This window comes from Neophocaena asiaeorientalis, unplaced genomic scaffold (genome assembly GCF_003031525.2).
Source record: "Neophocaena asiaeorientalis asiaeorientalis breed wild unplaced genomic scaffold, Neophocaena_asiaeorientalis_V1.1 scaffold487, whole genome shotgun sequence".
In the NCBI taxonomy this organism is placed as follows: Eukaryota; Metazoa; Chordata; class Mammalia; order Artiodactyla; family Phocoenidae; genus Neophocaena; species Neophocaena asiaeorientalis.
Genome location: NW_020173398.1, coordinates 1,515,992 through 1,539,673, shown reverse-complemented (window position 1 = coordinate 1,539,673; position 23,682 = coordinate 1,515,992). Strand labels below are relative to the sequence as shown.

The 23,682-nt window shown below is 37.9% G+C and overlaps 1 protein-coding gene across 1 annotated transcript in view; it reads right to left on the bottom strand.

Moving 5' to 3' along the window:
- The window catches only part of SINHCAF (SIN3-HDAC complex associated factor), a 29,642-nt gene that overhangs the window by 4,037 nt on the left and 1,923 nt on the right, over window positions 1–23,682 (bottom strand). The window contains 5 exon segments of the mRNA XM_024747116.1: window positions 2,038–2,188; window positions 8,343–8,469; window positions 10,073–10,090; window positions 10,092–10,173; window positions 11,471–11,618. Coding sequence (XP_024602884.1) covers window positions 2,038–2,188; window positions 8,343–8,469; window positions 10,073–10,090; window positions 10,092–10,173; window positions 11,471–11,598 — 506 coding nt within the window. The 5' untranslated portion in view covers window positions 11,599–11,618.

Sequence of the window (23,682 nt, the reverse complement as noted above, 5' to 3'; positions counted from 1 at the left end):
TTGATTGACTGATTTATGGATGCGTTGGGTCTTCATTGCTCCATGCAGGCTTTCTCTAGTTGCAGCGAACAGGGATCTTCTAAACTTCTGTTTTTTCTATAGCTGAATCTCCCTTTTCTTATCCAAGATGCTTATGGGTACCATCTCTTTTTCTTGACCTGCTTTATGTCTAGTAACTTTTTTGGTTATGTTTTTCAAGAACCAACTCTTAGTTTTACTGATACTATCCATTCATATTGATTTTCTACTCCATTTATTTCTACTCCTATCTTTAGGATTTCCTTGCTTTTATTTTTTTTATATTGAGCTTCATTAATCTTTAACTTGGATACACGTAACTTCATTTATTTTAAATCTTTCTTTTGTAAGAAGCATTAAAGGCAACTTTTCTTCTACCTCTTTAACTTCATACCACATGTTTTGATTTGTGGCATTTTTGGGTTTTTTTTAGTTATAAGGATTTTCTAATTTATACTTTCTTCTTGAACCCATGGTTTCTTAATTTACAAATATATGGAGGTTTTCATCATTTTATTTTGCTAGATTGATTGACTGATTTATGGATGCGTTGGGTCTTCATTGCTGCATGCAGGCTTTCTCTAGTTGCAGCGAACAGGGGCTGCTCTTCGTTGCGGCACGCAGGCTTCTCATTGCGGTGGCTTCTCTTGTTGCGGAGCACGGGCTCTAGGCACACAGGCTTCAGTAGTTGTGGCTTGTGGGCTCAGTAGTTGTGGTGCATAGGCTAACTTGCTCCACAGCACGTGGGATCTTCCTGGACCAGGGATCGAACCCATGTCCCCTGCATTGGCAGGCGGATTCTTAACCACTACGCCACCAGGGAAGTCCTGCTAGTTATATTTTAAAACTCTCCATCCTTCCCTTCTTCTCTGGAGGTTTTACATTCTTATTTTTATTCTTTTAGTGGTTATACAGTTAATTAATTGAACTCTAAAGTTATTCAATACATTTACTGTCAACAATACAAAGATATTAGGACATTTTAACTCCCATCACGTCTATTATTTGACTTATATGTTACTGTTGTCATTTAATTCTTTTTTTTTTAAATTCCCATCTATTATCATTTTAAGCCTTCAGTGTTTGTTTAAATTTACCTATAGGCAAAAAAAAAAAAAAATTTACCTATAGGCAACAAATATTTATTTATCCTTCTCAGAATTTCAATCTTGGATCTCTTCTTTCTGCCTATAGAATTTTTGTTGAGTCAGTTTGGCAGCAAACTCTCAATTTTCTTTTTCTAGTCAAAAAGTCCTATGCCCTCATGTACAAAAGATATTTCTGCTACGTATATATAATTTTAAGTTGAGAGCTATTATCTCTTGGGCCATTGAAGGTATTAATCTATTGTTTTATGGCTTCCGTTGTTCATGCTGAGAATTCAGCTTGTAGGTTTGCTGTTCCTTTGAAAATAATGTCTTTATTCTCTCACTACTTAAAATCTGTTTTGCCTCCCATGTTCCATAGTTACCCTATGATGTATCTATGGGTGAATCTTCTTCACCCATAAGATAATTGCTTATTACCTTGCTTTTAACTTGTTAGTCTCCCCAAATCTGTGAACTAGAAAATCCTTAACTACTTTCTCTTTAAATATTCTCTCTTTCTTAGTCTATTATCTCTTTTTTGACTTTGAGGTCCCTCATTCACTCAGCATTTGGCCTCTGATTATTCCTTATTAACTTGTCTACTTGTTGATGCCAATTTTAAAGACATAAAAAATATATATACTTCTAGCCCTTTTACTTTTTTTCAGTGGGAGAGTTGGTCAGAATGAATACCTAGTATACTCCATCATAGGAAATTTAGATTTCTTAACATGATTTCTACTTTAAATCAATTTTAATAGAAAAAACACACAAAATCCACACTCTCAGCTCCATTCTTGCCTAATCCACCTCCAAACACATACGCTACCAGCTGTGTGCCAAATGCCACTTAATTGCTAAGGAAGTGGGAAACCGTTGCCTATAATTAAGAAGGTTTGCTGGTTAGAGAGATATTTTCTGTTGCTTTTACCTTTTCCAGTATGTGAGATCTAAAAAGGAAAACACTGGCGTTCTGTTAGAGCCAGAAGCCATCTCTGTATCTGAGCCATCATCTGACTGGTTACTATAACAAGGAGATTGAGCTGGAGAGGCACTTGAGGTGGTACTGTGAGCATCAGAATCTGAAATAAAGTGAAAGCAAATTATAATTTCACTATATGCAGCTGCAACTAAGCCTCAGCATAAAACACAGTGAATAAGATAGTAAAAAAAAAGAAAAAATTTATTTTCTATGCACTACTGACATTTGAAGATATTTGTACCAAAGTGTATCTAAAAGAAAATGAGCTTCCAATAAGATGAAGAGCTGACACACTTTTCTCTATTCTCCTGCTAATAAGTACAACTAAAAATAGATATGGACACAACACATAAAACAAAACTAAACACTCTGAAAGTCGGCAACAGCTAGTGAGCTCAAGACTTAAGGAAGGAAGCGGGGGTGAGCTCCCTAGCTTTTATGGGTTTTCTTTTTGTCTCCTAAATCCCAGTCTTGCAGCTGAAGAAGCCAACAACTCAGAAATGCCAATGGGTGCAGATACAGACACACACACACACACACAGAGCCAGCAGAAGCCTGCCCTCTCTAGCCAAAGGACCAGGAAAGGGGCAGCTTAGCGAGAGAGGAATCCTTTCAGAGAAAATAACCCCCCCCCCCCTTATTTTTTTGCCGTACGCGGGCCTCTCACTGTTGTGGCCTCTCCTGTTGCGAAGCACAGGCTCCGGACACACAGGCTCAGCGGCCATGGCTCACGGGCCCAGCCGCTCCGCGGCATGTGGGATCTTCCTGGACCGGGGCACGAACCCGTGTCCCCAGCATCGGCAGGCGGACTCTCAACCACTGCGCCACCAGGGAAGCCCAACAATAACCCCTTTACTCCAGCCAAACACCACAGAAAAAAAAAGGATCCCCACCCCCACCCACTGGAGCAAAGGCCAAGTGGGGAGCCTAGGTTTCTATCCTCCCAAGACTGTTAGGAGGCCCCCCAATACCTCCACCAGGGTGATGTCAGTGGAAGCCCTCTGAAGAGTCGGGGCCTTCACTGTGGCCCACCGGGAACAGGAGCACCCTCACCACGTGGGAGCCTGAATTCCCAGCCCACCCCCACCCAGCCGCAGTCAGGAGCTCCTCCTCCCTCAGATACCAAAGGAGGCTGGAAAGGAGGTTAAAAGTCAGGGGGAACCTGACTTTCAACACCACTTGGCAGTAACAAGGTGGTGCCCTCCCCCATTTCCCCTTCTGGAAAAATAAAAGCCAGTTAAAACAGAAGTAATAAAACTCCAAGTCTCACAACACAATTTTAAAATGTCTACGTTTCAATAAAAAATCGTTATCATATCCAGAACCAGGAAGATCTCAAATTGAATGAAAAGTCAAGCATCTATTAAACACCAAGATGACAGAGACGTTAGCATGATCTGACAAAGATTTTAAAGCAGCTATGACAAAAATGCTTCAATAAGCCATTATGAACAAGTTTGAAATAAATGAAAACATAGCCTCAGCAAGTAGGCCTCAGTTTAAAAAAGCAGCTATAAAGAACCAAGGAACTGAAATCCGAACTGAAAAAATACAATAAGTGAAATAAAAAGCTGAGTAGACAGGCTCAACAGCAGAATGGAGGGGAAAGAGGAAACAATCAGTGAACTGGAAGAAAGAACAACAGAAATCACCCAACCTGTACAATACAAAGAAAACAAATGAAAGAGCCTTAGAGACCTGTGGAACTACAACAGAAAACATACATTCATGTGACTGCAGTCCCGGAAGAAGAGGAGAAAGAGGGCGGAGGTGAAAAACTACTCAAATATAACGGCTGAAAACGTGCCAAACTTGGCAAGAGACATAAACCTATAGATACAAGAAGCTGAGCAAACCCCAAACAGGATATACCCAAAGAAATCAATGCCAAGACACATTATAATTAAACTTCTGAACACTAAAGAAAAAGAAAAAAATCTTGAAAGCATCCAAAGAAAAATGATACCTTACCCATAAAGGGAAAACAATAGATCCTGACTTAATAAGGAGTAAAGGCAATTCATCAGATACAAGCTAAACATGATTTAGTGTTTTTGCCCTCAGAAAACTTCATATAAATTTACAAGCCAGAAAATAAATCTTTTGGTTGATAGTCACTGAGCTATAAAGCTATCATACTGCTATTCTCAGCAACAGCAACATCAGACAGGGGTTGAGCCTACCACACATCTTACCTTTGGCTAAAGACTCACCACCCGCCCCCCAGGATAGGTGGATAGAATAATCCTCCAATTCACAGAACTAATCAAATATTTATTAAGTATCCACTAGACATCAAACCCTGTGTCATATCCTACATGGGAAGAAACAGACTAAAGAAAACTTTTTTGAATAGCGCTCACAAGCATTTTCTATTAACAAAAGTTTATATACAATAGCATAAAATTAAGTATCTAAAACAAAGAAGGCACCAATTGATGTTTTTAATATGTTCATTTACTTCCAATATATGACTAGCTTAACTTCATGAAAAAACAACCAAACAAAATTCTCAAGAGTAGCAGACTTTACATAAAAAAGAATGAAATAATGCCATGTGCAACAAGATGGATGCAACTAGAGATTATCATACTAAGTGAAGTAAATCAGAAAGAGAAAGACAAATACCATATGAAATCACTTATATGTGGAATCTAAAATATGACACAAATGAACCTATCTATGAAACAGAAACAGAATCACGGACATAGAGAATAGACTGGTTGTTGCCAAGGGGGATGGGGCTGAGGGAGAGAGGAAGTAGGAGGGTGGGGTTAGCAGCTGTAAGCTTTAACATATAGAATGGATAAACAACAAGGTCCTACTGTATAGCACAGAGGACTATATTCAATATCCTATGATAAACCATAATGGAAAAGAATATTAAAAAAAGAATGTAAAAAAATAAATGAAAAAAAAGGAGTAGCAGGCTTTAAAGGAATAAGTCTACAGGGATATTTAAAAGACTTCCCTGGGACTTCCCTGGTGGTCCAGTGAGTAAGACTCTGCGCTCCCAATGCAAGGAGCCCAGGTTCGATCCCTGGTTGGGGAACTAGATCCTGCGTGCGTGCCACAACTAAGAAGTCCACATACCGCAACTGAGAAGCCTGCATGCCACAAATAAGAGTCCGCGTGCTGCAACTAAGAAGTCGTCCACATACCGCAACTAAGAAGTCCGCACGCTGCAATTAAAGATCCCACACGTCGCAACCAAGACCCAGTGCAAACTAACTAACTAACTAAATAAACAGCACAAACACTGCTAGGGTGTGTGTTTAGAAAAAAAGACTTCCCTAATAATTAACAGCAATAGCAGTCATCTCTATGCTGCTCTAGTGATAGTCATCACTATCCTAGGAAGTGTTTAATATCTATGAACCATTTGAAATTGCAGTTAGTGGACCATGTCTACCTATAAAAATGGCAATTTTATATGGTTCAATCTAACACCTGGGACACTAGGATACAATTATATATAGAATCGCAGTTAGGGAAAAAAAAACTCTCTTCTAGAATGTAAATCAGGAAATTCTTCAAAGAACTGAAATTTTTGAAGTCTTAAACATTAGGTAGGTAGGATTTGGAAAGGCACAAAAGACTAGTTAGATAGCTTGGGGTAGGTGGGGATGATGAGTAAAATTGGAAGCAGAATACACTAGGCACACGAAGGGAACTGACCCTTTCCCTAAAATGGTACATCCAAAGACTTGCTAGGGGTTTTCCATTTTATTCTACAGCAACCAGAATCATTGCAGGTTTTAGGAAGAAGAATGACAAAAAGAATGGCTAACATTTACATGGGAATTTATTTCGCTTTGTTTTGTTTTACAAAACCCCTTTTACTTAATTATCCTCACTTCTCTGATTAGGAAATTGTGATTAAATGTTAAGCAACACCAGGGTCACATATTTGTTCAAGAACTGTAACTCAAATCCAGATCTTCAAGCCCTAAGTCCAATGCCTTTCCAGTACACCACAAAGGAAAGAATGTCCCAGGAAGAGGAATACAGGGCAGGTACATGCAAGATGCATGGAAGCAAATATATAACCAGAGACAGGGAAACCATTTAGTGGGTGATGTATAAAAATTCAAATTATCTCAAAACCGTTATGGTGCACACAGCTGCTAGCAATTCACAATGCACCTGGGAAAATCATGTTTCACTCTGAGTTTCCAAAATCCAGTTATTTTCAGTTTCCAACCCCTCCACAGCACAGCTTTATCACAAAAATCTAAAATTACACTGGACATATTCCCTTAGGTAAGGCAAAAGTTAGTCAGATGTCACTTTCCCTATAATTAAAGGGAGACGCTAAGAATATACAACGAATATCAATTTCTCTACCCCTCAAGTTATAGAAGAAAATTACTATTTTCTAAATGTTCACTAAAACATTTAAAGAGAATAAAGGGTAGAGTCAGTCTTTCTTCCCCCCTTGGTGATAGCTGGTTAAGAAACAAACATGTATAATTAAAATATACACATATTTGATGTTGCCTAAATATTTTACTATAAATGTATTAAAATATTTTAGCCAAAGATTAAATATATTAACAGAATAACTATGGACTGGTAACACCAACTTACCTGAGAGCAGAGTTAGTAGCAGATCTGGAAAGACTTTGGAGTCCTGTGGCATGAGTTACACTATCCCAGAGAGCAGAATGATATTGTAGAAACAGCACAGGGCTTTGAAATTAGACAAACCCCAGGTCAAATTCATCTCTACCACTTACTAAGTGACCTCGGGTCAAGGTGAAATCACTACTTTGTACTTCCTATCCTAATCTCTAAAATAGAAATCATTGGGATAATTATGTATGTAAAGTGCTTGGTACATATACCAAAATGCTCAAGAGATGATAGTTCTCCTTCCTTCCTCTCATTCTATCTGATCAGTAACTTGCCTTTTTCCATTTTTCTAAAACAAGCACTGATTGATAAAACTTTGTCTGACAAGGTCCTACAAATTTTTTTTTTTAGCCGCACTGCACGGGATGCGGCATCTTAGTTCCCCAACCAGGGATGGAACTCGTGCCCCCTGCGGTGGAACCTCAGAGTCCTAACCACTGGACCACCAGGGAATTCCCCAGTTTTTGTTTTTTTTTTAAATCCTGAAAATTCCAATACAGGTCCACCTACAATTCTGAAAAGGTTCTCAAAACAAAAGTTTATTCCTAACCCTTTTGGTCACAAAATCTGGCCTGACCTGGACTATAATTAGGTAAGCAAACCTGACTAGCTTATTTACAGTTGTTTATTCCACCTATATGAATATGCCTACATTTTTCCCACAGAAACACTAATGTGTTTGATTCAATAGTGCTGCCTCAGACCCCCCTGGGTGTAATACATAACATAATAACATTATATGCAGTGGATTTCCTTTTCAAAATCTGAAATCTAGGGCTTCCCTAGTGGCGCAGTGGTTGAGAGTCCGCCTGCCGATGCAGGGGACACAGGCTCGTGCCCCGGTCTGGGAAGATCCCACATGCCGCGGAGCGGCTATGCCCGTGAGCCATGGCCGCTGAGCCTGCGCATCTGGAGCCTGTGCTCCGCAACGGGCGAGGCCACAGCAGTGAGAGGTCCGTGTACCGCAAAAAAATTTGGCCCGTGTCCCCAAAAAAAAAAAAAAAAAAAAAAAAATCTGAAATCTAAATTCCTAAATACAGAAGTACCACAAAAGGTCCCCTGCCCCCAATGACTTCCAATAAAAGTAGACAAGCTTAATATTAATTTATCATTCCTTTCCCATCCTCTCACCCCACACAACACACCAAGCCCCCTTAAACCTAAAGGTCTTGAGGCTGGCTTTTACTGCAATATCTGAGTTATGATTTCCAAAATTACGCTCCAGAGAACCTGGGCTTTAGTCTCAGATTGTCCACTAATTATTTATATACCTTTCTGCATATCTCCAGGCCTCAAACTCCTTAAGAATAAAAATCAAGTAAACAAACTTGAAAAGTTCATCCTCTAGAAAATTAAGATGTCAATAAAGAGATCAGAATGGTCTGTGTTCTTAGCACAATCTGAAGAAGTGGCTGGTGAAAGTACTTTTAAGACACCAAAATCAAAGATAAAGTTCAAAGATTTCATAGAAATAAAATATCTCTCCCAAGTCAACATTGCCTCCCACTCTTTTTTTAAAAAGCAATAAAAGAAAATATGGTCCATACATGCCATGTGCCACCCCAGACAAAAATAAAAACAACTATTCTTAAATCCTCATGTTTCAATATCAAACTTACTGTGACGTTTAAATTCCTTCTGCAGTTTACTGATCTGGTTGCTTTTTATCCTGTTTCCAGATAGAGTTTTCACTTTCTTTGGTTTCAGGGTAGTCTTTAGACTGGGTCCTGCCCTTGCATCTACCACCTGGAAGAAAATACTGAATATTTAATACCATTTTAAAAATGACACCTCTGTATTCCCTTGGTTCAGATGAATGCTTATTTGAAGGAGCTAAATTTGAATTTCCTACTCAGTGTTTGAGAGCTCATGTGCACTTTTAATCATCACATGGTATTAAAGAATAATTTATCTAGTCGTTTTTTTCCTTTGAAGTAAGTAATAGCAGGAGTCTGCTGGGCAAAAAATTTACATAGATTTTATACATGGTGAAAATGACCCAAGTAGGTTAAGAAAAACCAAACCTAACAACAATTAACATTTCTATAGGATGATGTTCCGCAGTTTTCATATACTTTTGATTTTAACTTCACCACAAAGCAGTAAGCAGTAATTTGTTACTCCAGTTTTAGGGTAAAGAAAAACAAGAGATATTCAACTATGTATTTTGCCTTATTTCACTAAGCTAGTAAATGGGCAAGGGTGGGTGGGGAAGGGGCCCAGACGCAAATCAGGGTTTTCAGACCTATGCTTTATGCTCTTTTTACTACACACCCTTAATCCCTGAGGTCAGCCACGTGAGGGCAATGGCATGTTCTTCCACAGCCTAGCGTGGCCACTGGTCTAGCCCCATATGGTCTCATTTCTCATGCCTTCACTCACATTGGCTATTTGCAGATTTCTACCCTTATGTAAAAGGTTGACATCACCTTCAAAATCACAATTTGGATCTTCTCCAGGTAAGCTATTAATTAAAGAAAAACTCACATTTTTGTAGGTTAACAGACCCACAGAAACCTATTATAATAATGAAATACTGTCACCAAAGGACAGTGTAAGGCTAGTGTAAGAAAAAAGGTAAAAAACAAATATTTTTTGCCCGCTTAAAAACAAACATTTTGTATAAATGTCATAAATCTTCTGAAAGCTAGCATACAGAAAAATTAAATAAGACCTAACAGTGTCGTTCTGGTTATTGAAAATATTTTCTAAAGAATTCTAGTGACGTTATAAAGTGAAATGCAAATAGAAAACACATTTATATTCCAGTTTGATCTCAACTAGATTTAATATAGAGAATAACAATAGCTTCTACGTGGGTGATTACTATGTTATACTTTATATACATCATCTCATTCAGTTCTTACAACAGTTCTGTGAGATAGCTATTATCTTTGCACTTTATAAATAAATGTCACTTGCCCAAAGTTCACAACTAGTAAGTGGTAAAGGCAGGCTTTAAATCCAGTTCTGATTATAAACCAATGTGCTCATTAGTACCAACATGAATTAGGACATACATAATCCTAGGAGATGAAAAAAAAGGATCCATGTCTAATTAACTCTAGGAATTTCTGGGTTAAACCTAAAAATATGTGAAATGTACACTGTGGATCTCCAAAAATGGGTATATTTGATACAACCTTAGAGAAATGCCATACCAAGCTATTTTGCTCCCCAAAATGCCAAAATGTTAAGTGATTATATCTGAGCAGCAACTAGTGCTTTTCTTTATTCTTTTCAGACTTTTCTACCCTAGGAACATATTATTTCCTAAATTAGGGGGAAAAACTAATGTTATTTTAACTATAACAGAGGTATAATTGAGGAAGACAAAAGATGAGCTCACATGACTCCAGTTTTTTTTTTGATCCTGCTGGCAATTTCTTCCATCTTTTCACAAGCAGGACACAGGCATTACAGATGTCTCCTGAACGAGTCTCATGTAACCTGATAAGAAAACAATCAAACCTTTATTAGTCTCCTTTACATTAAAGAACTCATGCAAGTACATTTCTTTTAGAAAAAACACTATTTATAGTTTATAGCTGTTATTTCTAATTGTCTGGAGTGATCCAGTTCCATTGTTTCTGTAGAATATTTCAGAAATATAATTAACTTCTAGATCCAATGAATCAATTCCATGTGCTACAATTTGGTCATTTTAAAATAAAGAATGTTTTTTAAAACAATAGCAAAATTTAAGACCTAGAGAAGATCCTGGTCACCATGGTTTTAAACAATGCTGTCCAATTAATCTTTCTTGAAATGTGTAGATACTTCATAAGCAATAAAACACGACCCTTTAAGTAAAATAATGTGCCGTGATATTCTAGTTTCACAACAAACAAAACCAGAGGGGCACTGTAATTTCTTTTGTAATGAATATATCTGCATGGGGGCAAGAAATCTATAGTTACCAAGCTATTTTTTAACTGTCTCTCTGAGGAATTTTTCATTTACTACACTTTTCCTGTATTATAAATACACAGAAAAATACTAATAACATTGATTATATATACAATTGGAAATAAAGACATTAGGAGAAAAATGTAATTTCAAAAGGCAAGGTTGGTTAGTGGAGACTCTGACAACCTTCAAAATTAAGTACAAAGTCTAGGATTAACAATAAATAATCCACAAAATGTTTTGATAAGAAAGAACAGTGGTGAAATTAATTTCTAACATGGGAAATGGCTCAACATTAAGTATTTTATTTCATCCAAGTATTTGTTGGAAAGTAATTTTCATTTTATTAAGCAGAGGTTTATTGTCAAAAGATAAATAAAGAACGAAATTATAAAATAAAAGCTAACATAGCCTGACAGGTTTCAGGGCAGTACATTAAGTCCTGCTAGTATCCTCAGCAGACTGGGTTAAAATATATTTCTATAATTTAGAAAAACAATACAAAGGACAGAAAACTAGTGGAGGACAATTACTGTAAGAGAGAATAAGGGTAATTTTTTAAAAAAAATCTCTTTGTACATCCTGAAGTTAACAAAAGGGTTTGTTTGATTATAACTTCTAAAGGGCTTCACAATTAATTTGGTAGTTCCTCATAATCTGGAAAAAGGAAGGCTGTCAGTACTGTTTGATTTAAGAGCAAGTGCCTTGAAATAACCTAGATTAGAATATGAGTGATTTTAATTATTAGCACACTGTTCCAATCCCTTTGCTTAGAAATACTTCTGTATACTGTGATCTTTTTCACTCCAAAAATGGTACAAACATCACATGATCTTACCCAAAACAGCTCTGGAAGTCCTTTTCATAGCGTTTACTGTCAGTGAATCGAGAACTGGAGGATTTAGCTCTGCAAATACAGCAGCCCTCTATACTTCGGTACATCTTTGGCTTGTGAAAACCAAACATCTTTTCTTCTGGGCAATAGTCTGTAAAGCCAAGGGAATTGATGACACAGCTTTGTTGAGGGCTATAACAAGAAACCATTAAAAGCGAACTCTCTGCTCCACCCTACCCCCAGCAATGCGGTATTACATGACCGAGAGAGGAGGGCACTGGTGAAAACCTCTTGGATCCACCTCAATTCTAGGCACACGAGCATAGCAAGTGTCTAAAACACACAAAGTAGCTCAGGTATTTAACAAGGCTTCTACTACCTCCTTCTCCCCTCCTGGCAAACACTCATTCTAAAATTGCAGGAAGGGTACTTCCCTGGTGGTGCAGTGGTTAAGGGTCCACCTGCCAATGCGGGGGACACCGGTTCGATCCCTGGTCGGGGAGGATCCCACATGCTGCGGGGCAGCTGGGCCCGTGCGCCACAACTACTGAGGCTGCGCTCTAGAGCCCACAAGCCACAACTACCGAAGCCCACACGTCTGGAGCCCGTGCTCCACGGCGGGAGGGGTCACCGCAATGAGAAGCCCACACGCCACAACGAGGAGTAGCCCCCACTCGCCGCAACTGGAGAGAGCCCGCACTCAGCAGACAAGACCCAACGCAGCCAAAAAAGGATAAATAAATTAATTAATTAATTTTTTAAAATAAAATAAAATTGCAGGAAGGAGGCATTTTCTAAAATTCAAGATTTTAAGTAGAGAATACAACAAACTCTCCCCACTATCCTGTGAAATAATGGAACCATACACAATGGAGGACACATCCTAAAATTTAAGCTAAGGCACCCCCTTTTATTTTGCATCTCTGCATTAATGTGATTCGCCCCTCTTGGAAAGTGTTGAGCATTTACTACAGGACCACTATTTGATACTAAGCACAAAAGTAGCTCAATATGCATCAACCTACACTACATTGCCCTATGGGAAGTCAGAGGGGATTTCTTCTGTGATAAATGGGAAGTTCTAAGGCAAGTTGTCCCTGAATTGAAACTACTGAAAGGAGGACGTAAAATACACAAAAATCCAGGGTTATAATTTAAGAATAATAATTTTATAAATCATTAAGATAAATTAAGAATGAGCTCATGTTGCCTGCCCAGTGGTCTGCCCCTCACAGCTGTTACAGAGGTTTTTGAAGTTTTTCAATGAGGTGCTGTGCCTTAGAACAGTAATAGTGGGAGGCATATGTTCAAAAACGTAAACTGTGATTTCCATGATCAAAAAAAATCTCAACATCAAGCAAGGAAGGCAGATTCAGCTCCAGGGCCGGATGCAACAAAAATGTAGCTGGCAGTAAACATGTACTTTGTAAGTAATTTAGAATATCCAAACCAAGGACCAACTTCACCAGAACATCTGGACTAAGAGAGGTGATGAAAAGGTAATGAACAGAAACTAAACCCCAAGGGACAAATCCAGAGCAGGGTGTGTGTGTGTGTGTGTGTGTGTAAAGGTCCAAATACAAATTATCACAAAACCATCATATATAATGCATCAAGAAGAGAAAATTATTAATACCAGCTAGATTTGTGCCCACAGTTTTAGGAGTTATAACTACAGAACACCACCCTTTTAAAAGTTCTCTTAGAAATACACTCAAATATACAAGTAAAACAAAAATTTTGGTGTTTTGTCTTTGGATGACCTCTTGCCTAACCTCATTCCATTCCATTTCTGGTTAGCCATACCAGAGCAAGTATATGAAAGTGATTCAGAAAAATAACCAAATATCCAGGATGTCATGTGTGTGTGTGTGTGTGAGATGCAGGGATTCTGAAATATAAACAAATGATTTATAACTTGTTTTTAAGAAAATATTTTATCAGCAAATAACTAAAGACTTAAGTCTTCCTTTTAAACAGGGGCCACTGTTCATTTAAGTGTTCTTTGATGTTTTTGTTGGTGAGGGAGGCAAGCAAAAAGGGAGGTGCAATGGGGCAGAAGGACACTGATGCATTTCAATAATTAAGCCTAAACTAACAGTTACTTTGATTTAAGAATTGTTAAAACAAGAAAATAAAATACTCCTAGTTGATTAAGTTAATTATTTTCATTAAATGAGATTTTTTTGAAAGGAAAAAAATGAGGAAGGTGCTCTGTATATAGTAGGAAAAGGCACAGACCTGTGAAATCAGGTAGATTTCTTTTTCCATCTAACAAACCCATATGATGAATGAAAAGAAAATTGCCTCCTGAAGAAAATGGCCATGTGCTGCTTTGGAAAAAACCACGTCAAATGACACAGGTTTATAGAAACTTATTAAAATAAGTACTCAGAAAGTAGAAGCTATTGCTTTAATTTGTATATTTCTGTTTTGAGGCAAAAATGTAACATAACTTTCTAGTCCTTACACCAACCTGTGGGCTCTCCAAACTCCCCCAACACCTTCCATTACCATCAAGGTCAAAAGTCCAGAGTTCCTCTTGCAGCCACCAGCTTCATCAATAGCTCTAGGAAACTTCAACCTCTCTTCTCAGCAAGGATAAAGGAAGTCAGCAAGAAAGGCCAGTTCATTCCATTAACACACAGACCAAATCCTATTACAACAGACAGACTCCTATCTCTACCCTCACAATCCCCTTCTCTCCACAAATAAACATGCCATCAAAACTATACAAAAGGGCTTCCCTGGTGGCGCAGTGGTTGAGAGTCCGCCTGCCGATGCAGGGGACACGGGTTCGTGCCCCGGTCCGGGAAGATACCACATGCCGCGGGGCGGCTGGGCCTGTTGGACGGAAAAAAAAAAAAAAAAAAAAAAAAAAAAAAAACTATACAAAAATCAGATCATCTCCAATATATGAACTACCTTCACTGAGGCTGGATTTGACCAAGAAGCCAGAGCTTGTGCCAGTTATCATGGGGGCAAGCTGCTAAGAAATACTAGGGCTACCACTAGGTACTGAGGCTTTTCTTTTCATCAGCAGCTACTGTGAATCAACTGTTCATCTTCAGTATGATTTTTGTTGTTGTTGGGGATCTCCACAAAACTTACCCAATAGTACCAGTGAAACAATCCATTCTTCAGCTTGAGGATATTCTTCTTAGACATCAGAAAAAATATAATAGCCTGATGTCTTCTGATTGATAATCTTTTATGTAGTTCTGCAACCTTTCTTTCCTGACAAAATTCTTCTGCCTATACATCTGAGTGGGGTCTAAATCCTAGGGTTCATCCTCTTCCAAGCAGTGCTAAATGCAGTAAGGAGGCAGGCACTTGTCCTAATGCAGCACACAAGTAGCGCATGAGCCTTTTAACGGATGATTACTTAATAAACCTATTAAACCTTTTCTGAGCTTATTCCTTCACTTGAGAGGTACCTGGGAATGCAGCAAATACACAGGCGTTTCATTTTGGGCTCTGTTTACAGCAACCCAGTTAAGCAGTGGTTAGTGTTTAGCCATTTTGAGCTTTGGGGAGCTCAGAGATTAACTGAAAATATTTTCACAAAATCTACAGACCCACTAATGTTTTAAAAAACAAAAAACCTTACCTAATCTCTGGGAAAAAACTAAGGACACAAACTGGCTCTGAAACCAAGTTACTTTATATGTTTGAGAAGGCAGTGGGTGAGCATGGCACATTTGATTTTAAACTTGGAATTTCTGTTATCTCAACAAACCGGGTGGTTCTTTAGAATACTTCTTTCCTATAAAAATACTGAATCACTATGTTGTGAATCAACTTCAATTTTAAAAAAAGAGTATTTCTTTCCTAATCCCACATTTGTGCAATATTAAATGATCCCTCCAGAACAATCTATTTTATCTATTCAAATTATTTGTGAGTTTTGCATCTATTCTTATAGGTGTCACATCATTCAGCAGTGTTTTAATAGAAGGAAGCTAATACCATCTGCTTCCTAATTGATGAATAGTTACAGATGAGAGTGTACTCCGTACAATCTCACCCTTAAGTATGTATTTGCAGAAGGCAGAAGAAAATTTACCTTTGAGATAAAGGCAAAAATCAGAAAGGAATAAAATGCTGATTAAAAACCGTCATTTGCCTTCTAAAATTAGATAGTAGTGATAGCTGCAAAACTCTAAATACACTAAAAGCCACTGAATTGTACACTTTAAAGAGTGAATTTTATGGTACATAAATTATATCTCAATAAGCTTGTTTTTAAAAATAAAAATAGACTGGGTTGGGAATTCTCCTATTGTCTTTATTCATCTTTGTAACCTCAGCACCTAGAATAGTGCCAATCATGTGGTATGTACTCAATAAATGTGTTGATTAAACTTTTTTAAAAAGCTGTCATTTGTATAGCACTTCATGTTTTATAAAGCACTTTCATTGACATTAGTTCTTTATCTACTGTCAGCCAAAAAGCCACAAATTTTTTTCAATACTGTAACAGTTAAAGACAAATCAACCATGCTGAAATTACTGTTCTGTCCAATTTAATTCAATCTCCCCAAATTAAAAAGATTAAAGTTAATAGCTAAGTCAGCAAAAGCCATAAGAGAAATAACTATAATTACATGAACAAATAGCATACATAGACAACAATGTGAATTTTTTAAATGCAACAATCAATTCTAAACATTTGTTTTGATTGATTTACTGGGGTTTCTTCCACTTTAAAACTTCCAAAAAGTTGATCATAAAAATTCAGTGATCGGGCTTCCCTGGCGTCACAGTGGTTAAGAAGCCACCTGCCAATGCAGGGGACACGGGTTCGAGCCCTGGTCCGGGAAGATCCCACATGCCGTGGAGCAACTAAGCCGGTACACCACAGCTACTGAGCTTGCACTCTAGAACCCGTGAGCCACAACTATTGAGCCTGCGTGCTACAACTACTGAAGCCCACGTGCCACAACTACTGAAGCCCACACGCCTAGAGCCCGTGCTCCACAATAAGAGAAACCACCACAATGAGAAGCCCACGCACCACAACGAAGAGTAGACCCCACTCGCCGCAACTAGAGAAAGCCCACGCGCAGCAACAAAGACCCAACGCAGCCAAAAATAAAATAAATAAATAAATTTACCTTTAAAAAGAATTCAATCATCAACTTAATGAAAGGATGGGAAATGCAACCTTAGTGTTGGACAAAGAAAGGGTGAAGTAACCACTGTTTATCAAGATACAAAAGAGCCAATTCTAATCTGATCTAATGAGATTATGAAGCCAAGGAGCAGGGATGATGTCTTACTACACTTAATTCGGCACACATAAGGTTAAGTTTACTAAGTACAATACAATATAAATGGGAAAGAAATCTTCACAGCCAATAGTGAAGGGATGCTATTTAAGAAAAGTTTTCTGAAAAATAGCTTGAAGGCGATGTCTTACAATTTTTAATAATACCAAATACCTGATTTTAAGTTCCAACTAAGAAACAGTATGAAGAATCGTGAAATGCAAATTTTAGAGCTTCTAGTACCCTTTTTAATATGGAATTAGGAGACAGTGAGGTGAAGAACTTAATTCTGCAGAGTATTTTCTTGTCTTTCAAATCTTATAAGGGTGTGATTTTAACATTTAGGAAAATGGAGAGGGTCCTTATTATGATAAATGTAACATGTATTAGGCTCACCTTAGTTGTTATGTATGCTTTGAAGGACACCAATAGTTCCTCCAATGTAATAACTTCCCCAATTTTACTTTCTAGACTCCTTCTGGGTAGTAAAGTCTTTCTTATATTCAAAAGTACCTTTCAAAACTCAAAATGCCACTGGATGGACTAGATAGATAGAAGAAACCAGAGAGAAGTAAGAATGCCAACGATGATAAATCAGCTTTACAGTTAACTTCACAACTTGTCCATGCCATCTTGAGAAGTGAAATTCTGATGCACAAATTAGGGGTGCAACCTCCCAAATTAAAACATTCCTCAATTAAAGTGATCTTAGTTTTCAACAGACCAAAACCCTATAGCTTCTAATCATCACTTTTTCTCTCTAAAATCCAAATGACCTAGACCTTTAAAAAACAATACATAAGAAATTGGAAGCAACCTAAATGTCCATGGATTCTCAGACTGGTTTACGTATGGTGTTTTCATAATACAGAATACCCTTTCAGCCCTTCAAAAGATGGCAGTAGTTCTACGACATGTGCAGGGAGGGAACTTTTATCCAAGGTATCTTGTTATACAGTATAATCCCATAGTATGTTTTTAATGAGAACTTAAATACACAAACTGGCTTTTTAAAATAGATTTTTAAAAACTAGTAAACAGCAGTTGCCTCTGAAGGATGCAAGAATGAAGGAGGCTTACTTTCACTTTACTCCCTTCTATACTGATATTTTTTTTAATCAAGTGCACCACACCCCAAAACCTTAGTTATCATCACATATCTTGACTTAACTAAAGAGGAATCTGAAAACTCCCAGAGAGTTTAAATAAACTTCCTCAAAGACATACGGACAAAGAGACACACATTAGGAAATATATTCCACAGGAGAGAGTACAGAATAGACTAGTAAAATCAGAACAGACAGAACAGAATGGGAAGGAAACTGCAGAGAAGAGACAAGCAAAAGATTTGTTAAGTGGGAAGGAAGCAGTGGTGAACAAAGACAAAAGGAACCAAGCAACCAAAGACAACTTTGAAGTGAAGGAGATGTATTCTTTAGACCTGAACTTTAAGTGGCAGGATGATGGGAAATGAAGAGAAATACGAAAAAACACTCATGATCAAAAGCTATGGGCAACCTTGAGTTCATGGAACTAGTAATGCTACCCTGGACACCATTTTAGTCAACAGTACGCTACCTTTAATCACATATAAGTACAGGATCCAGTAAACACTAACAGTGTAACTGGAGCAACACTTCACAAAGGGTCAAACAGGACTGAGTGTTTTGTGTTCTCCTACTGCTAGGCCACTTGGATGCAGTATTCCCCTACAAGGAGACATGTTTCGGCAGGGCTTAAGGAAAGCCATGGAGCAATTAAACACTACTATTTCCTCTCACCTGCTTCTAGTAGATACCAACCCACATCCCAACACCAAAGGTTCTGAATTTACTGATTCACTTTTTTAAGTGAAATTTAACAATTTAAACCTGCCTGGAGGAAAACCGAAAAAGAGGGGATGGATCCCCACTTGTTCGCCAATAGCTTCTCCAAACATGTACCCAGCCTGAGAAATTACATGGTAAAATATTTATACAGTGGTGCCTATGGAATCCACGTTAGCAGAATCTAGAACTCCTCCTACGGGAAAGCGGTCAAACTCAGAAATAAGTGTTCAGCTGAAGTAGCACAGGTTAAAAATAAAAATCACAAATCCAGGTCTGAGTTTTAGATAGTATAAAAAAATCCCATTTTGATGGTGTTATTAAAAAACCTGGGTATCCCAATACCAGATTAAGAGAGATTCCAGTGGATGGGAAAGTTAAAGGTTGGGAACATAGTATTTATTTGCTTTTAAGAGATGATTATCAGTAAGACATGTAACTATTGTGAGTGTGGTGAAGAAGGCACTGAGTCAAGTTGGAATCTATTTCTGCTTTTGTCTTTACAAGTAAATACGAAGTCACTTAGAATTTTACTTCTCCCTTTGTAATATTAGGGTGCAATCACTTAGAATTTTAACTTCTCCCTTTGTAATATTATGGTGAAATCTCACTTCTACTTTCCAGGGACGCTGTGAAGCAAGAGTAGAAAATATCAGTGTATGTACATCATTTATTTCCTTAAATTTATAAGACTTGCACATTATAGAAATATAAACTATCTGTCCCAAGGCACGCACAACAAATTAAAGTGAAGGTAGAATCTTGATTTCTGAAGGTTTTCTTTTAAGACCAGGTTTGTGGGAAAAGAGAAACTTAGCATTTTCAGAGAGACTTTTAAGTTCATGAAACTAGACCATATTCCTTTCAGTGAAGCTTGTTCTCCCATTTTCAAGTTTGACAAAAATGTGAAGAAAGCACACACCTGGTCTAACCCAAACCTCAGGAAAGTTCCTTAAGCTCTCTGAAGCACCAACACAAGAACTGGCAGTCCTAACCTTTAAATGCCCTAAATTGATTATATAGTCTTCTCTTCCAAACATGCTCTTCCTGTGTTCACCTATCTTGGTTATCATCCATACAGTCACACATAAAATCTGCAAGTCAACTAGGCTCTCTCTTCTCATCCTCTGCATGGTCCCCACCATGTCCATGATGAAATCCTTAGAAAATCTGCTTCTTCCTTCACTTCTCTGGTTCATGTCCCTTCCATCCCCATTGCCTGTTTGTCCCTCATTACGGTGTTCGGAACACCTGTCAGAGCCTCATAACCGACTTCCTTGCACCCTTCAAACAGGTGGTATCTTCTTAAAGTTCAAACGTTAATATCCCTTCCAAGGTACCAACACTGGCTTCAGGATACATCCAAACTCCTTGGCAAGAAATTCAAAGCTTTTCAGGATCTAGTCCTGGCTAGCAGCTGCTCCCAACTTAGAATTCTGATATTCCAGGAGTGTCAAACCAACTTTAATAACTAGCCGCATCTCTACTTAGGCTCCTATTTTTGTCCAAGATGGTTTCTCCTCCATCACCTTAACCTGAGAAATTCTTTAAGGATTATATCTTTTTACAAAACCTTTCCACAGCTAACAAACACACCTGAACTTGTTTAATATGTTATTTCCTCTACTCAATGATAAACTGTTACAGGGCAGAAACTAAATGTATTATTTCCTCTACTCAATGATAAACTGTTACAGGGCAGAAAGTCTTACATTACAACCAGGTGCTGAATGTACAAAGTATACAAAACTGGATGGAACTTGCTAAGAAGAGTGGGGTAGCCAAAATAGTGTTGAACAGTGTTTTTAAGGGCATGAAATAGGAATGGTGTCCATAATAAAAACATGTATTAAAAAACTGATGTTTTGAATGGTGTCATTTTTCTTTAACATTTACTCTGTAGACTTTTGTAGAAAAAAATTGTGAGCTTTAAAGATTTCCAGAAAATGTAAACCAAATGAATTACTTTAATTAGAAAAGATTAATAGTAAACAAGTCAATGCTTTCATAACAACTGGTAGAAGAAATATTTCTTGCTGATTTCAAGCAGGCACGTGGAGAGGAAGGGAAGATTAGGAGAATACTGTGCGGAGAAATGAATCGCAAAATGAGAGCTATTTAAACTCAGCATACATTAACACCAACCAAATTTAAAAAAACATTAATCCAAACAAACTTATAGTACGTGAAAACAACTAAATATGAAGCTAGAAATGAATAGTTTAGTTCACCTGCAACTTTTGTACTTGGATATATAATAGCAAATGTGCCTGTGACTTCCATATTTCTAGTACAAAAAGAAAACTTCGCTCCCTTGAAAATACACTCCCCCTTCTTATGCATTAGCTGCATTTCCAGATCATTTCCATAATACAGAAAACCTTAGCTGCAGATTCAATTAAAAGAGAAACTGACAAAAATGAGAGAAAGAAACTGGAGAACCAAAAGACAATAAAATATTTTCACTTTATAACAGGACACCCTTGTGGACAAGAGAAATCAGGAAGAAAGAAAATAGCATATTCTAGATTTCCACAGGACTTTTTGATGTAAAGTGGTTGAATCAGAATTGGATTGGCAACCAGGAGTTGAAGGCAGTGTACTCCCAGAACCAGTTCCTGAAAGTGGGGAAGAGGCCAAAGACATTCATTCTTTCCACTCATCATTTACTGAATTACTTCCTCCAGCAAGGAAACTGATCCAGGCCTCAGTTTTGTCTTCTGTAACATGTCTACTTCCCAAAGTTGTCAGGACAATAGTCAGTATTTACCAAGCACATGATTTGCTTATTTATATCCCCAAGAACCAGGTATTATTATTATTATTGCTATTCTGCAGGTGACAAAATTTGACTACAAAATGACTTACATCTTTAAGATGATCAAGTCTTTGGAACCTAGGCATTTCAACCCCAGAGGCTTTTGAACAACTAACCTAGTGCCTCAACAAATGTGTTCCCCTCATTCTTAGCCAATTATATTCCCAACACTGCTTAGGGGAAAAAAGAAAACATAATACTTTTAAAGCAACCTACCATGTGCCTGGCACAGTAAATTAATTTGTCCTTACAACAGCTTATGAAGTTGGTTTAGATTTCAAATAAGCTTAAGCTTTCCCCAGTGAAAAACTTATTTTACATGGAAAATCATTCTCAAATTGCTTTTTTGACATAAATCTGCCTGAATTTGAGCCTCATGAGCCAGGTTTTCCCAGGGCCTGATTACAACTCTGGGAAAAAATTGATCATCCAGGTTCCAGATATACAGAATTAACAGTACTGTGCAACAGCAGCGTTGAGGCCCACAAAGGTTCTAGAATATACTATGTATTGAACTTTTCAACTCCAATCTCTTGCAAAAGTAATGCAAAAAGGGAAGACAGCAGAGACCTTGTCTGTGTCTTTCTCACTCTCAACTCATTTACCTTTATAAACCAAATTTCTACTGCACATTTCATCTTATATTTAAAACAAAAACCCTTAAGATATTTTATTTGAAATTTCCCAGAATATTGAAATTCTAGCTGTAACTCGGCTATAAAATACTAATTAAGAAAAACAAATCAAAGAATTTCAGTGTATTGCAAAGCTCTTCATACGCATTTTATTTATTTTTATGCTGCAAACATTTTAATGATTATTGTTGAGCATACATATTGGAAATTTTTTTACTTCAAACTGCAACAAGTTAAATAAATGTTTATAATATACAAAGAAAATACAGCCAAAAGTAAAACTTGCTTTAAGTGTGCCTTGCCTCATATGCATTTTAAATACCTGACCCAGAGAACAACTACCCAAAGCCAAAAAGTTATTAAATCCAAAGTTTCTCATTCTCTCGACAAGATCTTTCTATTCACTTAAGAAATGTACTGTTACTAATACTGGTAGCCTTTAAGTATTTGTAATTTAGTCAACCAAAACCTGGGGAAAACGTTTATTTAATAACAAAACAATGACAGCACAAAACTGATTTCAATTTGTATGGATGTTTTGGTTTGTGTGGGCATGGCATCTCAGGATATTATTATTTTTCGGTAATGACCACTTTTACATTCTAGCCCTTAAACATGGTCAAAATGCAGGAGAAATCGAGAAAGAAGCAACAGACGTGGTGCTGCTTATAGGATGTCTAGACTGCAGGCAAACCCCAAATACCAAAGAAGCATCCATGTGTCAAACCAGCATAATTTCTGAGCTATGCCTGGGGCCACATACCAAAAAAAAAAAAAAAAAAAGTTAGCTTGGAAAGAAAATCTAAGAGGGGTAACCAGAAGGTCAACCCCAGTTCACAGGAACTATGAAGCAGCTAGCGGGGATCACTAGCCATCACCTTGTGTCAACCCCTGAGCAGCTTCCTCCCCAGCCCCCAGAGAAAATCTCCAAGAAAGGCCTAACTCCTATGTGCTATAGCTTCTTCAAGGTCGTCCAAAGATAACGCCCGGAACATTGAGCCAAGCATACCTTTAGGGCCAAGGAAGATTCTCCCTTCCCCAAACCACTATATAAATACTTTAAATGCCATCGGGCTTTTCTCCAAGTCCACCAGAAATAAACTCCCAGAATTTAATTTAGATTCAGCAACTAATAAACGTGTTCGGTTTTGCAACATAAGTTATTAAAGGGCTTTTCAAGTCCGGCAAACTCCAGTTCAAAAACAGGTGCTTTCAGAGTACTTTTAATGACAAGGTCAAATTCATTTTTTTAATTATTCGGAGGAAAGGAGGTGGTGCAGTTTTCTTAAGCTTCCTTAGAACAACGTGAGAGAGGAGTGAGGGGGGAAGGACGGCTGGGGAGAAACTGTCTCGCCCCGGGTTGATGTTTGACTGAACAGTAATTCCTGGTCTTCCGGGTGCCTGGAGTAATCGAACGTTAGAGCGAGAAAACAAAAACAAAGAAACCTAGTAGGGTCAGAGTTACGAGAACAAACTCTGCACCGCCCTACCACCCCCAAGAAGCCCCCCCCCCAACCAAACCAGCCCTCGCCCCAGCCGGCCCCCCTCCCACACGTAAACACACAAAGACGAGAGCTGCACGCACGATTCACCCACAGTCCTCACTTCCCTTTGTAGGACAACCGGAGCCCCGAACTTCCCCGCGGTGGTTTTTCGGGTGTCGTCG